Source organism: Copadichromis virginalis, linkage group LG5 (genome assembly GCF_057382275.1).
Source record: "Copadichromis virginalis isolate Kocher_CV1m ecotype Utaka linkage group LG5, C_Virginalis_male_GT1.1, whole genome shotgun sequence".
Classification (NCBI taxonomy): domain Eukaryota; kingdom Metazoa; phylum Chordata; class Actinopteri; order Cichliformes; family Cichlidae; genus Copadichromis; species Copadichromis virginalis.
In genome coordinates this window covers 24,261,003-24,276,771 of record NC_140622.1, presented here as the reverse complement: position 1 = coordinate 24,276,771, position 15,769 = coordinate 24,261,003, and the positions used below count along the sequence as shown (strand labels likewise).

General features: G+C 40.8%; 2 protein-coding genes across 3 annotated transcripts in view; one reads left to right on the top strand and one right to left on the bottom strand.

Annotated features, from left to right (window-relative positions):
- vgll4b (vestigial-like family member 4b) overlaps nucleotides 1-10,339 on the top strand; it is a 40,981-nt gene extending 30,642 nt beyond the window's left edge. For both annotated transcript variants that reach the window (XM_085456902.1, XM_085456901.1), the window contains 3 exons: nucleotides 4,045-4,306; nucleotides 4,681-4,798; nucleotides 5,277-10,339. In XM_085456902.1, the coding sequence (XP_085313028.1) occupies nucleotides 4,045-4,306; nucleotides 4,681-4,798; nucleotides 5,277-5,533 (637 nt within the window). In that variant the 3' untranslated portion in view covers nucleotides 5,534-10,339. The remainder of the gene's footprint in view (nucleotides 1-4,044; nucleotides 4,307-4,680; nucleotides 4,799-5,276) is intronic.
- A 144-nt stretch (nucleotides 10,340-10,483) lies between these two features.
- The window catches only part of atg7 (ATG7 autophagy related 7 homolog (S. cerevisiae)), a 58,592-nt gene continuing 53,306 nt past the window's right edge, over nucleotides 10,484-15,769 (bottom strand). Inside the window, exon 19 of the mRNA XM_085456900.1 lies at nucleotides 10,484-11,563. Within this exon, the coding sequence (XP_085313026.1) occupies nucleotides 11,531-11,563 (33 nt within the window). The 3' untranslated portion in view covers nucleotides 10,484-11,530. The remainder of the gene's footprint in view (nucleotides 11,564-15,769) is intronic.

Genomic DNA, 15,769 nt, shown 5'->3' with positions numbered 1-15,769 from the left:
AGTGTTATATATCATTTGTTTCAGCAGATATTTGATTAAAGGGCATTTCCTCTGGGCTTTGATCCTAAAGGATGCAGATATTTTTGCTAACTTCCGCTCACACCAGCTACTAAAGACTTCAAACAGCAGAGTAAACGGTGTTGAGATGTTTGTATACTATATATACATAGTCTGAATAAGCTCTGTGGCTCACAGTCTGTGAGTGTGTATGTGTATGTATATCTCTTTTTTGTGGTTTTGTGTAGAACTTGTAGAGCTTGGTTCTGGTTATAACCTGTGGTTAGCCCTTCATCCTCTTCCACTTCTTTTTTTTCTTTTTGTTGTCTTCCCTCTACACCCTGATTCTTCCCAGATGTTTCCTGTGTGTATCTCTCCCCCCCTCTCTCGTCTTGCTTTTTTTTAAAAATGCATTTATTAAAGAGTTGGATATGAACCTCTGCCCAACCAAAGATTTGTAGGGAGGTTTTCTCTAAAGACCTTGGAACACAATTGTGAGAAAAAGCCTCGAGCTTTTATAGCTTCTGTCTCGCTGCCTCATAGTCAAATATAGCAAATTCACCAAACTGGCAGTCTCATACAGGATTAACCCTGGCACACTTTGAAAAAGAACCCATATTTTTAAAGTTCTTGGTTCATATGTTTCTATTTGTTTTATGTAGTTTACTGTCGTGATTATTAGGGCATGTTAGCTCAAACAAACTTGCTTTTCTAGCCAGCATGAACTAATTACTTGTCCACCCCCCCCCACCCACCCCCCAGATCATTCAAACACATGATCGCAGTATGATCTTTAACTTGAGGTTGACTTGCGGGCCGGATGTCATGTGAGTGGTTACTTAAAAGGCTATGCTTAATGATAGATCTGAGTAGTGTAACATTGTTAAAGATATATGAATATATCATTTATGTATTGAGGGTTGGACTCTCTGGGTTTTAAATTAAGGGATCTTTCAGTAGGTGCCCACCACAGTGACTACCACTAATACCAGGCTGCATATAACCTAGCCTGCAGTAAAATACAGCCAGATAGATATTTTCTCTGTATTTCATTTCTCAAACAGATCATTTTGATGTCCTTTACATCATTCCTATTTACAAAGTAAATCAACTGAAAAAAGGGATCAGAGACGTTAGAAAAAGATATGACTGAATATTCTCACATATTCTGACTGAGCTCTACGTTTAAAAAGCTTTAGTTTGGTTTTTGTAGTTTGGCCAGTTTATCTAGGAAACGTCACTTTAGCAAACATTTTCTGCCAATTAAGAGGAATCCTGTCATCACACTGCTGGTGGTAAGAGCTCACTTGTTGTTTGTAAACTGCTTTCCTTCATGTTTATTTATACGTTATTGGATTTGGGCTTCCTTTACTCTCTGTTTCCAACCTCACCCCCTTCTTTTTAAAAAAATGCTGTTTGTCTCCCAGTGCCCACTGTAGGGGCCAAGTCTCTGTGTTATTTAGTAATCAAAGGCTGCCCCCCCCTCTCTCTCTCCCACTTTTAGCTCCCATCTATCCCTCTTGTCCTGGCAGCCTGCTCTCTTTAGCTCTAGCCCTTTTTACCGCTCAGTGGCCATGTTTCATATGTAGCCCTTGCCATCTACCCTGTCCGTCCTCTCCCTCCTTCCCCAGCTGTGACCTTAATGATAATTAAGAGGTGAGTAAGAGAGACAAAGGCACAGAGTGGGTTTTGAAAGCCTGATCTCTGGCATGAAATGTGGTCCAGGGTTTGGTGGGCAATCAGGCGAGGGGAAGGCGGGGGCGGCGGTGGATTCGACAGCTATTCCATTCATTGGTCAGATTTGTTGATCCCATTCACTGGCTCCTGCAATGGGCCCTCTTGAATGAGGATGTGGGCATGCCTGCTCTTTGGCAGTGATTAAAGTTTGGAACAACTTCCACAACCCAACTCAAGACCCAGCTGCTGGGAAGGGATGAGAGAGCTTTGTTATCTGCTTGGCTCTTAGCTAATCAAGAGATTGTTTATATTTGAAAATAATAGAGAAATTATGCAGGGGGACCTTTCTTTATATTGTCTGATTAAAAGTGGATGTTTCATGTAGTAATAATTTAAACAATTTATTCAGTTGAATAGGCTTTAGTTTTAATTATGACCTGATTTAAAGGGATCAGCTCCAGAATGTATGTTTTTCTTTGTACTGTTTAAAAAAAAAATGAAGATGAAATGGAGAATTGATGCCACTGTGAAAGAACAAAAAAAGCTTGTTGGTGAGCTGTCGGCCAGGGTTTATGCAAGCGCTGCCAAGTCCTTTCCTTCTTTAACCCTCAGGAAGTTTGCTGCTGATTGTGAGAAAAAGGGGAGGAAAAAAAAGAGAGCGGGTCTCCGTGAATGTAAGCTCTCGGCACAAACGAAGGAAACTACTGACCTCACTCTTTCTTAAAGTCGAGGTCCCGACCATTCACATGCAACTCACCCTTCCCCACCTCTTCTCGGCTCTTCCTCTCCCCCTTTATGTATTCTGTGTAGATTGTTTATTTGTGGAGGACTGTGCCATGGACTCCAGATGCTTGACCCAACAGTCAGGTTGCTTAGTCACATGGATCTACAACTGCTTTCTTGAGCTTGTTTTGCAACTTAAAGGGCTCCTGCAGCCTTTTAACTTGTGTGGGTTAGGAAATGCCCCTGCATAGTATTCGGTGGAGAATGAGGAAGTTATATATATTAATCGATGTTCGCTTGAGTTCAGTATTATTTCTTGCAAATTTAATCAAGCCTGCATGGTTTGTGTGTAGCGTATTCTGTGTAGGAATGAGCAAGTCGATGTCTCTATCTGTGAATGGATTATGGAGTTGGGGAGAAAAGGAGAGACAGAGGCGAGTACAGTAAATCTTGCTCCCTGTAGCTGGGCCTCAGTTTGTAAGAGGGGAGTGAACCGCACACACGGACACACACCCACAAACACAAAAAAAAAAAAACCACAGAGCAAATCTGATGTAGGGACCAAAACAATTACTAACTTGTTAAACTACAACTCAATGGTCTTTAGTCGCAGACACTTGTTTACATCAGACATATCACAATCATTATTGTCAGAGCTGGAAGAAAGCCTGTTTTCTTAAACTGTTGTTACTTTAATCCCTTATCCTTATCTGTTTTGCAGTGATTAAAATATGAGCTCACTGCTTGGTGATAACAGTGCTGCTAAATAATTCCCTTTCATATGGAAGGTGCATGGCTAACCTCCTTTTACCTCCATTAATCACTTCATTGTTGTAAGTGTGGACAGGGAATAAAACTCAAAGAAAGGATGTTTAGTGACTTTAATTGAATGTTGAGTGACATCAGCCTGCATCTATGCTCCGTTAGTAGTTTTCTTTTCTTTTTTTAAATTATGACTGCAGTAAGTGCAGCTTGCCGAAGAGATGAAGTTGATTTGCTTTGCTGGGGAAACCTCTCAAGAGCTTTGAACTTTGTGCCCATTTGTCCCTCCTGTGTCGAGATAAGTTTGGAGTCTATCCATGTTGGATAAAGTTAGGAGAGTGTTCCTTCCTCCATCTGAGGACAGTGTGTGAGCCTGTGTTGGCACCATATGGTCTTATCAAACCCCACCAGCAATCTGAGAGCTAAGGCTGTGTGTCCATGAGAGTGTGTATTTGTTAGACCAGTATTAATAGCTTTTGCCGTTCCTGCTGACACAGAGCACCATTTACAATTGTCCTTTTATAATCTTTATTTTTTTCCCCCCACGTCACATTCTCCCTGTCTTAGCTGAACTCCTTGTGATCTTTCTGTCTCTTTACTTCTTGGCTTTTTTTTCTTTGCCCATTCCTTACATCGTTTGTCAACACTCTTTGCACGTCATGTTTACTTTTCATCTCATCCCAAACACCAAATATTGTGTTTTTGATAACCTTGGATCGTTATGTTTAAGCTCCAAATGTCTTCTCTTATCATTTTAATTATGATACTGGCTTCAGAGTCAATTTAGTGCTAGCAGACTCAGAATACACATGAATTAAATAACACTATCCAGTGTGCGGGATGAATAACTTGCGTTTGTTTTTTGGCTACTTGGCTGTTCCTCAGGAAACCTAATGGAGATTATCGCAGCTCTCCTGGCTCCAAGGACCGCAGCAGGAGCCCCATCGAACGTGTGGTGGTGCCGGGTGCTCTGGGAGTGCCGAGCAACCACATGTACAGCCACCCCCATCACCTCCACCTGGCCAGCTTAGCTACCATGGACCAGCCACTGGCACTTACCAAAAACAGCATGGTGGAGTCAGCACGCAGCAACACAGCAGCTATGGCTACAGTGCTGCACACAGTCAGCACTGTGGAACGCCAGCAGGTAACATACCCGTCCTGTCTTTGGCTCTAATGCGCACCACATTTTTCTTAAATTGTCGAGTGAAACCTCAACTCTGGTAGGTCCCCCACATGATGTGACTAATATGCTTTCATTAACCTGCCTCCTTGGTTGGTGGAAAGTACACATTTCCTATTTGGCTTGTTTGCAAACCATGTTTTAAAATCCTGGTGGTCACTGGATCATTCCTGCTGCCTCAAACTTAAAACGTCTTTTCATTTTCTCCATCTTTTCTGAAAAGTTGCTGTTCTGTTCATTTTGCATTTACTCTGCTTCTTTTAACACGCTTTAGCAAATTGCTGATCGGCAATCATAAGACTGAATTCGACATTTAACACAGACTCTTTGTGTTTCAGAATCGTCCCTCAGTGATCACATGCGCCCCAGCAAACAACCGCAACTGCAACCTGTCTCACTGTACAGTCTCCCACAACGGCTGCTCCAACTTCACCAATAACTACAGGAGAAGCAACAGTGAGTACACGTTTGCAAATGCATTTGCAACAGCAATGCGCACCCCAGAGAGAAAACAGCTCATACTCTCCACGTTCAGATGTAAATGTATTGTAGTAATGCTAGGGTTCTTCTGTTTTTATAACGAAACCGTTGTTATGATAGCGTTTAAACATACTTAATTACAATCTTATCTGTTATCTCTGTACCCACAGAGTCACTCGAGGCCTTGGCCAATAAAACATTTGTTTTCTTTTTCCTTCATGTTTTCTGTGGGTTTTTATGATCCCAGTGAAATCTCTATGATCTCATTGAGGTTAACAGTGAAGTTTAAAATGTTGATTTAAAAAGAAAACCTGCAATAAAAAAGTAAACTCGCATGCACATTAAAACAAATTGCCTGCTGACCATTTCTTTGTATTTTAGTTTTTTTTGTTGTTTTTTTTAACTAAAATTGTAACTAAAACCCTTTTTTTTTTTTCTCTTCTTCTTGCATAAGCCAACACAGTGTGCGACCCTGTGATTGAGGAACATTTCCGTCGCAGCCTTGGGAAAAACTACAAGGAGCCCGAGCCCACCGCCACCAACTCGGTGTCCATCACGGGCTCAGTGGATGACCACTTTGCCAAGGCGCTCGGCGAAACCTGGCTGCAGATCAAAAACAAAGGGAGTCCCTCGTCATCTGGCAGCAGCCCAAACTCCTCCCCTGACAGTCGCATGGTCAATCACAACCACTCCCCTTCTGTCGTCTCCTGAAGGGGGTGGATAGACCCCAGTTTTCCCGATCCTTATCCTGGCTCTAACATCCATGCCCCCATCACTTTGGTCTGTCACCAGCATCCCAGAGGGAATGCTTGTCTGCTGGTCTGCTAAAAATATCTAAAACCCTCAAGCCCGCTCTCTCACTGTGCACTCATAGAGGATCAATCGAGCAATAACAACACAGTCATTTTTCCCATCTGTCCTCTGGTATGCTAATGCCAGACAATCAGTAATGAGTGATGAGGGTTTAGCCTGGAGCTTAGGTGGAGCATGAGCTTGCTCCTTCCAGTCATACATCATCCTGCATGTCAAGCTTGGAGCTGAGCAAGTGTCTGTAGTTATATGTAAATACGGAGAGAACGGAAAAGGAGGTGTTTTAATTATTAATTTTTTTCTTTTCTTCTTTGTTGTTATTTTTCTTTAACGGTAGTTTTGTGTACTTGCTTCTGCGTTATGCGATGCCCGACGTTTCAAAGGAAAGATGAGCGAGAAACACTTTGGAGAAAATGAACATAAACCACCTGACTGTTCTACCAAAGAAACCTCAGACGCTGATGTTTATCCATGCCCACCTCGGAAACAAAACAACAAAAAGCCATCTTGCAATCACCTCCCTCTGTTTTTATCTCCTTTCATCCTCTCACCTGCCTCCCCCCCCCCCCCTCACTTTTCCTCTCTCTCTTCTGTGTATGTGTTCTCGTGGTTTTGTTACTGTATGTGTATACTTTAGTGATCGACTCGGTCTGATTTGCACTACTGCCGTAGAGAGTAAAGGGTGGCATGTCATTTTGCGATCTGGCACTGAACACACTGGGACGGACGAGGCTGACTTTGACACGATGGCATATTATTCCAACTTTTGTTGGAATAGCCATTTTTGCATCCCATTAACTCCTCTCTGAAATCTACCCGTGCACATTTCCACCCCAGCGCTGGTAGAAAAGCGTGAACAAGGTCATTATCCATTATTTATTGAAAGCATTTAGGAAAATGTAAACACGCCTTTATGGCGTTGGGCAGTAGACGCATGACTCACAGCAAGCTTTTGACTTTTGAAACTTCAGTAGTGAAGCTGTTAGCTGAAAACACACACATAGGTGAAAAACAGACACCAGCACTTCACTAAGGAGTGGTTATATTGAGAGCTGCAAGTATTAATATAAATAAAGAGAAAAGTTATTGGAGGGACTTAAAAATTTACCATCCACCATTAGTCACCAAACCGCTACATCATATTGTGAGAACAAGGTTATAAGTAGGTTGAATTAAACACTAGAATTGCAGCTTGTAGATTTGGTCTAATGTGGCCATAAGATGTGTAAATATGAATGTTTGTATGTGGTTTATACAGATACCTAAAAAGCAAAAGACCCCTTGGTTTGATCCTGGTCCTCTGGTATCGGCTCTACGCACATCCAGATTCTTATTTAAGCAGCGCTGATTTGTATCGAACAATAAAAACTGTTGGCTTTCAGTTTAAGAGCACAGTCAGGTTAAAAATGAAAAAACCGTCAGCTCCTGTGATGTTCATGGCCATCACAACCGTAATGAGAGGAGATTAGGGTTGAAAACACTGACCGAGTGTGTTGAAGGCTGGGCTTTGCCGAACGACGTGCTTTGATGTGTTTCACGGGCTTAACTGCTGACAGTGATGAGGGGATAGATGACGCTGCACGTCACTTTGTGGTTGAAAGAAAAAAAGTCTGGTTTCTCGACCGGGGGAGAGAAGATTTTTCAGATCTCTTCAAACACACCTTTGTTTTTGTTGTTTTTTTTGGGGGGGGGGGGGGGTTTGGTCTCTTTGATCGTGGGTGTAGTAATTATATTTGGCATACACCCTGCTGTCCTTCCCTCCCTCTCCTACACACTGTGGTTTGGTAGATTTCTACAAGGTTTTAAGGGTAAATTAATGCATGTTGTTTTGTTTTTTTTGTTTGTTTTTTAATAGCTGGTATCTATTAGTGTTTTTAGCATTTCAAACATAACTTTTATTAGCCTTTTCATTCAGACGTTAGTTGTTACTTCTTTCGTTGTCAGTAACAGACATAGACACTATACACTCACTGCTGGGTCAGTTGTACTCCATATTGTTATTGTTATTATTACAATTTTGTATTTTTTTGTTTTGTTGTTTTCCATTACTAGCAGTATGGTAACAAACATCTATAGTGGGACAGCCTCCGGACAGGCTCTGTTAAATGATGAGAGCAATGTTTCCTAAAATCATCTCAACCCAGCAGGCGATCAGCTCATCCCCGCAGCAGAGTGACGATCGTCTTGGGGTTTAGTTGGGTTTGGGATCCAAAGCTCATTAAGGTTTTCTTAAGATGTTGATCCATCAGTGGTACAGGATGCTACAAACGTCAGCTTGACTGAGCTGAGACACCACACAAACAGCAAAAAGTCAGCGGGGTCTTGTTTTCTCCAAAAGGATCTGAGCATCTAGCCTGTTCAGCTGCCATCTTAAAGTCACCTTGGCAGGCATTGGATGCTTTTGGGAAGCAGGGTTTGTTTACAAGAAGAGTTGGTTCGCGATGGCTCTCAAACATCTTGTTGACGCATAAAAGTGTCTTAAAGTTACGGCACTAAAAAGACGACATTACGGAAATAGCATTGGCAGACCTAGCAGAGAGACGCTAGAGAACAAAACACTTGGCTGATAATTAGTTATCTGAATTTATGGTGTGACGTTTCACCTCGCTCAACCTCCATCAGCTGACTTTTTGTGTTCCGACTTGGTGTCTAGACCGTTTTTATTAATATATATATAAATACATATTTCTCTCTTTCTTTTCTGAACTCAAACTAGAGTGCTGCAGTCTAAGGAAATGAATTTTACTCTGCAAAGCAACCTGCGCCAAGGTGGCATACATTCCTGCTGTAGGCAACTTTGTACAGGCCTCAATGCATTCGCTATCTTTATATCAACAGGCGGAGCTAATAAGTAGTGAGGGCTACTTGTCCCCATCCCCTCCCAACAACATCTCTCGTGTCTTTGCCCGAATTAAAAGGTGCCCCATTTGCCTTTTTTAAGAAATAAATTGGCCATAGTGAAGAATAAAAGATAAAGAGAGTAAAGGAAGAATTGAATTTTAATTTTTGAGGACATTTAGTGGTCTGATTTAGAGAACTTGGGGTCTTACTAGCAGTCAGTGAAAACATTACTCACCCTGCATTAAAACTACAGATTGACTTAAAGTCTCTGAGCTAAGGCAGATAGGTGGTGAGGTTTTGATTCGTTGGCTTTGTGTAATTTGTGTCAAGAATGGCAAGTACGTACATTAGAGTTCTGTACCGTGTTCGAAAGCGTCTACACATTCCAGTCTCAGCTATCAGACCCTAGAACTAGATGATGGAAGTTCTACAATGTTACCCGAGATTCACATTTAACTGGAGTTCTGTCATGTACTTGTGCTTTCTGTGACCAGTTTCGAGTGGATTGGGTTGGTGGTTTTTCGCAGGCAGAGTGTTGGGGCGGGAGGCTGAGCTTTCAGAAGCTGAGCTTTTGTAAGCGCAACCTGTGAGTCAGGACATGTTCACCTGCCATTTAGTGTTGCCTCTCCCCCCACCTCTCAGATTCAGTCAGCCTGTATGCAGTCAGTAACATCGGAACACGAGGGAAATGGACTCGGTGTCCAGAGGATTTTGTTTTTCTGTTATTCTTTATCGTTATCATTTCACTACCACCCTGTAGGTAGGCTCTCTTTATGCTTTGGCACACACTCCCTACGCACTGTAGGAAAATCACTTAATAAAAAAATACTTTTTTATAATAGGTAAACTATAAGACCATCATTACGCTGTGCGTAACGAATGTACAGAGAAAAAAAATCGTAGGTATTTTTTGAGGAACAATGAATTTGTTAATGATATGTAGCTATTTAATTGTTTTTTCCCTGTCCTTATATTGTAATCATTGCATTTTCTTTTTTTTGTGAAAAAGTTGATCTTTTTTGTTTATAGAGTTTGTCTTGTTAGAGTAAAGGTTCAAGTGCAGGAGCACAGAAAACGTGTGAAACCACAGTAAGCCACAGGTGTGTCGGTGACAATCGCTACTTCCATTGGTCCCCATGGTGTTCGATCATGTGACTTCAGAGACATTTGAACAAGACTTACCAGTAAGCCAAAACAAAGTTTGTTTTGCGGGCCTTTTGAGCAATTTGCATGTTTTGTGTTGTTGGAAGATTTTGCCTCTAGCCCATTCTGTCTTGCTTGCCATTTCCAAAAGAGTTCATTTTAAAAATATAAGCAAAGTCCCCATTAGTCACGGGCTAGCAGGCAGGTACAATTTCAAACAGCACGTAAGCAATAGCATTTTTTTTTCATGACTTTTTTCATCTATAGATGGGAAATGAGTGAAGTAAAACTATCAGTCAGCATTTGTTGAATTTGCTGTTGGAACTGATGGAACTGTAGATTTGCGCTGCGGATCATCTGCTTTGGTGCCAGTCAGCGAGGCGTAGATGATCTAAGAAGCAAATTAGTTCTGGGGATGTCACTCCTAAATATGTCACCACAGTTTCCATCTGTTGAAGTCGTTTTGCATTATTAATCAAGTTAACATGAAAATCGAACAAATAAATCAAAGAGGAGTCGGTCTTTACTCGGACTGCACCACATTTTCCAGGTCTTTTTTTGAAGTGGAAGTAGCATGTACTTAATGGTAGTAATACTCTGAACTGTAATAAAATTTCTATCAAGATTTGTGGCTCTGTGTCTCCTACTTAAAAGGTTTTGGCAGGCCACCTTTTTTGTACGTTAAAGTAGCCTTGATGAACAATAAAGTGCTTTTAAACCACAGTCTGACTGTGTGGGTTTCTGTCTTGTAATTGTTTGGTGTGTTTGTGCTTGTGAAATGGTTACGAGAGCGGCAAACAGCTTTTTGGAAAGACTGAGCTAAAATAAAAAGGACATTGTTGCATAGCGACATAAACCTCACAGATGTTAATAGAGAAATAATGGATTTTATTCCAGTTTTTTTTAATACAGAAGAGAAAAACAGCTGCGAGATTAATCAGAAAACAAACCAGATCCTTTCTCATGATTGAAACTCGAGTCAGTCTCAATCACTTTCATAAATATCCAAGCATTTGTTAAAATGTACATGTGAATACACTGAATACATCACTGCAGATGAGACTTCCAGGACAATGCAGAGGAAGAAATAAACACAAAAAACATAGTTACACAAACATGTACATGCATCAACACCAACAAACCAAGAGCAACAGTTTCCACAGTTCTAATTATATCTCAGTAACATCTGTATGCAAGTCCTCTCTGAGTGAAAGCTTCATAGCAACAAAGCTGGTTTAAGCATCACTTCTACTGTACGTGTCACAGCCTCTAATCAAAAGACCCCAAAAATGGATGAATCTGCAGAACTGTATTTTATTTTCAAAACTTATCCGAAGCTCTTTCTCAAACTGAATAAGTGAACAGATGTTGTAACTGCCTTGCCAAAGATCTCTCCAGTAAAATCATTAAATGTGTTGATGCAGAGACCTTGGGAGGGGATTGAAACTGTGGCACTTCAGAGAGGTTTCTTGGTGTTTTTAGACTCTTTAGTTCCAATATTTTTTGCAGGTTTTGTTGTGTTTTTGTTCAGGGACTTAAAGTGTGTTTAGACAACAGCAGGTGACAGGAACAGGTACATTCTTTAGTAAGTTCAACAGTTTTACATATCAAAAGCAAAAAAAAAAATCAAAACTTGTTCAGGCTTTCAGTTATTGTTTTGTTGTCTTTTTCTTAATTGCTTATTAGATTACTTCCCAGCTCTGAAGATCTGGGCCATCTTGAATCCAAATGAGGACTATTAGGAATTTTAAAGCTTTTTAAAGCCTTTTTAAAGCATTTATTTATTTATTTGCTCATGTGCTTGGTGCTCATTACGTAAACAACCTTGTCTTTGTAAATACAGGATTTACTTTAGAAAAAAGAAAGTATGGATGGATGTGTTTAGTCCTTCTGAGTGCTTGCTCCGCCAGTTGTTCAGATGCTCTCATCGTCGCTCATGTCCCAAATCTGATGAGAAAGAGACAAAAAACAGGAAAAGAAAAAAATCAGCAAAGGCAAAAAGAGACAAAATTAACACATCAGTTATGTTTGTGTTTCCAGAACAGTAAGTGAGCAAAGATATTTTAAAATGTCTCTTGCTGAAGTCCACTTGCTAGCGTGCATTGCCATTTGACCATATTGCAAAGCCTAGCTGCACAACCACCACTGATTGTTGACCAATCGTAATCATGGACACATTTAGAGTTTCTCACAAGAACAACAAGCTATGGTCCAAAACAAATATGAGGAATTTAAAACTAAGAAAAGCTGGAAAAACTGCCAACAATGTGAATGTTTATGCTTCTCATCACTTCAGTCATCTGTGTACCTGACAACAGCGAGTAGCCTACTTATGTCTATGAACGCATTCATTCAGCAAGACATTAACACAGGATGGGTAATTAATTTTCCCAAGCTAAGCTAAACTCGATTCTGCGTGATATCAATTTGATCTCTTTTTAAGACATTGGCGTGGCCCTCCACAACAGTCCTGCTTTTTCATGTACACTAAGCAGATTTATTTCCCCAATAATCTGTTTAAAATATAAATGGAGATAAATGGAGTACCAGGAATTACATGCCCCAAAATTATAGTGCAACTTACACGAAACACAATTATGTCAGAAATGTGATGCAACTCCCACATTTTCCGGAAGTGACGCAATAAAAGACACAAACACACACACACACACACACACACACACACACACACACACACACACACACACACACACAGAGCTGAGCAACTTCTTCTGCATGAATCTGTCAGTAAACAACAGCGGCCTTCACATGGCAGCAGAAGTCTTCACATTCTTCCTCTGTCAGACGTAATTCGCATACCTCTGACACTTTCTGGAATGTTACACACACAACCACAAATACACGCAATTCTGACACACACACACACACACACACACACACACACAGCGTCCTCTGAAAGCACGGCTTCGCGGCTTTCAGCGCTGAAACGTGAAATTCAGGGAAGAAGCAGAAATCCAACACGTTCAAATGGTTTTTAAGTGAAGCCGAGTCTCTTTGATTATCGCCTTGAACTCTATGAAGGTCATTCAAAACAAGGTCACACAAGAGCAGTTGCAATGAAATTTTATTTGGTTGGTTATTATTATTATTATTATTATTTTTAATCATATATAAATTCAATAAATATGTTTTTTATTGTTTCATTTTATGCTTTTATTTTATTTTCGCTGTTGCATGATCAACTATGTTTAAATTAATGGTCAAATTTACATGAATAAAAATTAACAGCAATTATTACACCAACAGTGTAATAATTATTGCACCTGTCCTTTAAGTAGGATTTTCTATGTCAAAGAGAAGAGAGACTATACATACAGACATTATACAGAAGCCCACCCCACAGTAAGGGTGAATGCTCAGCACTGAGGACCAATGGCTTTGCCACTTCTACTTAAAATATGTCATCAATAGTATACATAACAACTTAGCTACTTACACTATACATTTAGATTTGGCTGGTTTATGTGAAACAATCAATGTCATACACCAATTTACTGCAAGCGTAACCCTCCTGCACATTTTCCTCATTAAAACAGAGACTGACCTATTTTAGATTCTGACAAATGTCCAGAGATTGTGTTCTTAGATGATCCACCAAGGGGAAACATCTCTCACAGAAATGGATGCAAACAAATAAATCATTCCTGATGCCTTGTAGCTTAACAAAGGTGTTGGAGTTGTATCCAAGACAACATCATCCCGGTGTGAACATCAGCAGGTTTATTACTGTGTGAATGCAATGAAATATATTTTCTCGCAGTCAGAACATTCTTGTTTAAATTACGGTTGTTGGAATAGTTAACATTTAGGGAAATGCACTATTATTGTTGTTTTTTGTGTGGTGCCAAGTCCAACAATACTGTGTTACTCCACTGTAAACACAGATAGCTTAGCATCTGCAACTGGAGAAACAGACTGGCTCGGTCACTTGGGGAAAAAAGGCTCCGCTTTAAAACTGTGTTTAATGTGTGTCAAACAGAGACGCAAAAACATGCAGCTTGTGTGTTGTGGCTGATGTTTTTTGCTCTAACTATTGCTTGACCACCAACAGTTTAGCCTTCCACCTAGTAGCCTTTGTGCAATCAGCTTGTGCAACAGCACGTCTCTGTTTGGTACCAAACCTGGCAACGTCACCATTTCGGAGATTTTGACACGGCTAAAAGCGTCAGCTTCATGTCTGAATGAGCACTCGGGGGTCACTTTTTCTAAAAGTCACTGCAACAGTATTTTGAGTAACTTTCAGGAGAAGTCTGAACCGCATGTTCAAGTAACCCCCTCCACCCCTCCCCGAGAGGGACATCAAATCCTGATAGACAGAATCAGAACAGAGCAGACTGATCAAACCACGAGAGCGTCACCAACCAAAGACCAGGTCTAAAAGTGTTTTCACACTTTGCAAAGAAACAGTTTTCCCTCTCCTCCCTACAAGTTAAGCCAGGCTTAGCACAGCTTGTCTCCAGCTATTAGCAGCCCAGGATTAGTCCTTTTTTTTCACCTTACTACAGACAGAAAGATTAATAACTGTAGTTAGATTTACTTGTATGTAAATCCCCCCATTTTAAACATCTTAACTGCCAGAGGACACCAGCTTTACTTTAATAAAGAATTTATTGATACCTGAAGGAGAAAGTTCACATTTAAATCATGAGCACTTATAAATATGGGCCACTGAGTTCTGTTTTGGCGATGCTATACTATAGTCTCTTTGAGCCAGATTCCTCCATTATTTTTCTTTCCTCCTCATCTGACTCTATTTAAACAAGAATATTTCAGTGATGCTTTTACTTTAGCTTTTCCTGACATACCTGCTTTGACAGGAAGTAGCGTAGGTAGTGCTACACACAGTAAGGACCGCAGGTGCTCCTGCGGCTAAAAATCATGTGTGCCAGCAGAAAAAGCTGCCCAACCTGTTCCATAGCAGCTCTGCCACTACTGAATATATGGTCTTTAAAAAAAGACAGAGTGTAGCACCAGAGCAATGCTAAGTTTTCACAAAGCTTTTTTCCCCCCTCATAAACTAAGTGTGGAAAATCAAGGACAAATTTTTATGAAAGCTGGATTTTCTGCACTTCTGCTCCACTGCTGCTGGGTAGCAGCCATCAAAAGGACAGCAAGCAAAGAGCTCTTTGAAAGGGAGTGACACTGGAGCCCCTCTCTGGATGGCTGCCATGCCACACTGATGGCGAGTATGTGGGCCTGTGTGAAATCTTTCCCGCAAAATGGAAAGGGGGGTAGAGGTAGAAGAGTGAGGGAGATTTTGTGTGTGTGTGTGTGTGTGTGTGTGTGTGTGTGTGTGTGTGTGTGTGTGTGTGTGTGAGTGTGAGTGTGTGAGAGAGCCTTATGTAACACGAATAGCTCCAGCAAACTGAAGCCTACAACTTACTACACTCTTTCGAGCTCAGCTGAATACTTGGGATGTTTCTCAACCATTGGAAGCCACCTCTGTTGCTGCAACACATAAGCAGATTTCTGTAAAGCCAAGATCAAAATAAATCACTTCTCAGCTCTGTCCAATTAGGAAACTTATTGAAACCCAAACTCCTTCTTGCATCATTCACATGTACAATCACACCTGTTCAACTGCTTGTTAACGCAAATATCTACTCAGCCAATCACCCGGCAGCAACTCAATGCATTTAGGCATTCAGATGTGATCAAGGAGACCTGTCAAATTTCAAACTGAGCTTAAAACTGGGGGAAGAAAGGTGATTTGAGTGACTTTGAACATGGCAAGGTTGTCTGAGTATTTCAGAAATGGCTGATCTAGTGGGATTTTCTCATGTGATCATCTCTTGAGTTTACAGAGAGAGAAAATACCCAGTGTGCTATATGGAACCCAATGAGAATCAACAGGAGAATCGATAAGGAATCAAGTCGATACGTGACAATGATAATGAAATCAGAATCGCTCTATTCTTATTAAATCCCATCCTTAGTAAAGACCCTACAACAGTACAGAGAAAACCCCGACAATCAAAGGACCTCCTTTGATCGAGCACTTCGTGAAAGTGGGACAGAAAAACTACCTTTTAATAGGAAGAACCCTCGAGCAGAACCAGGCTCAGGGAGGGGCAGCCACCAGCCTATTTTTATGTCTTGCTAGACTTGGTGCATGTTCAACTTTTATCACCA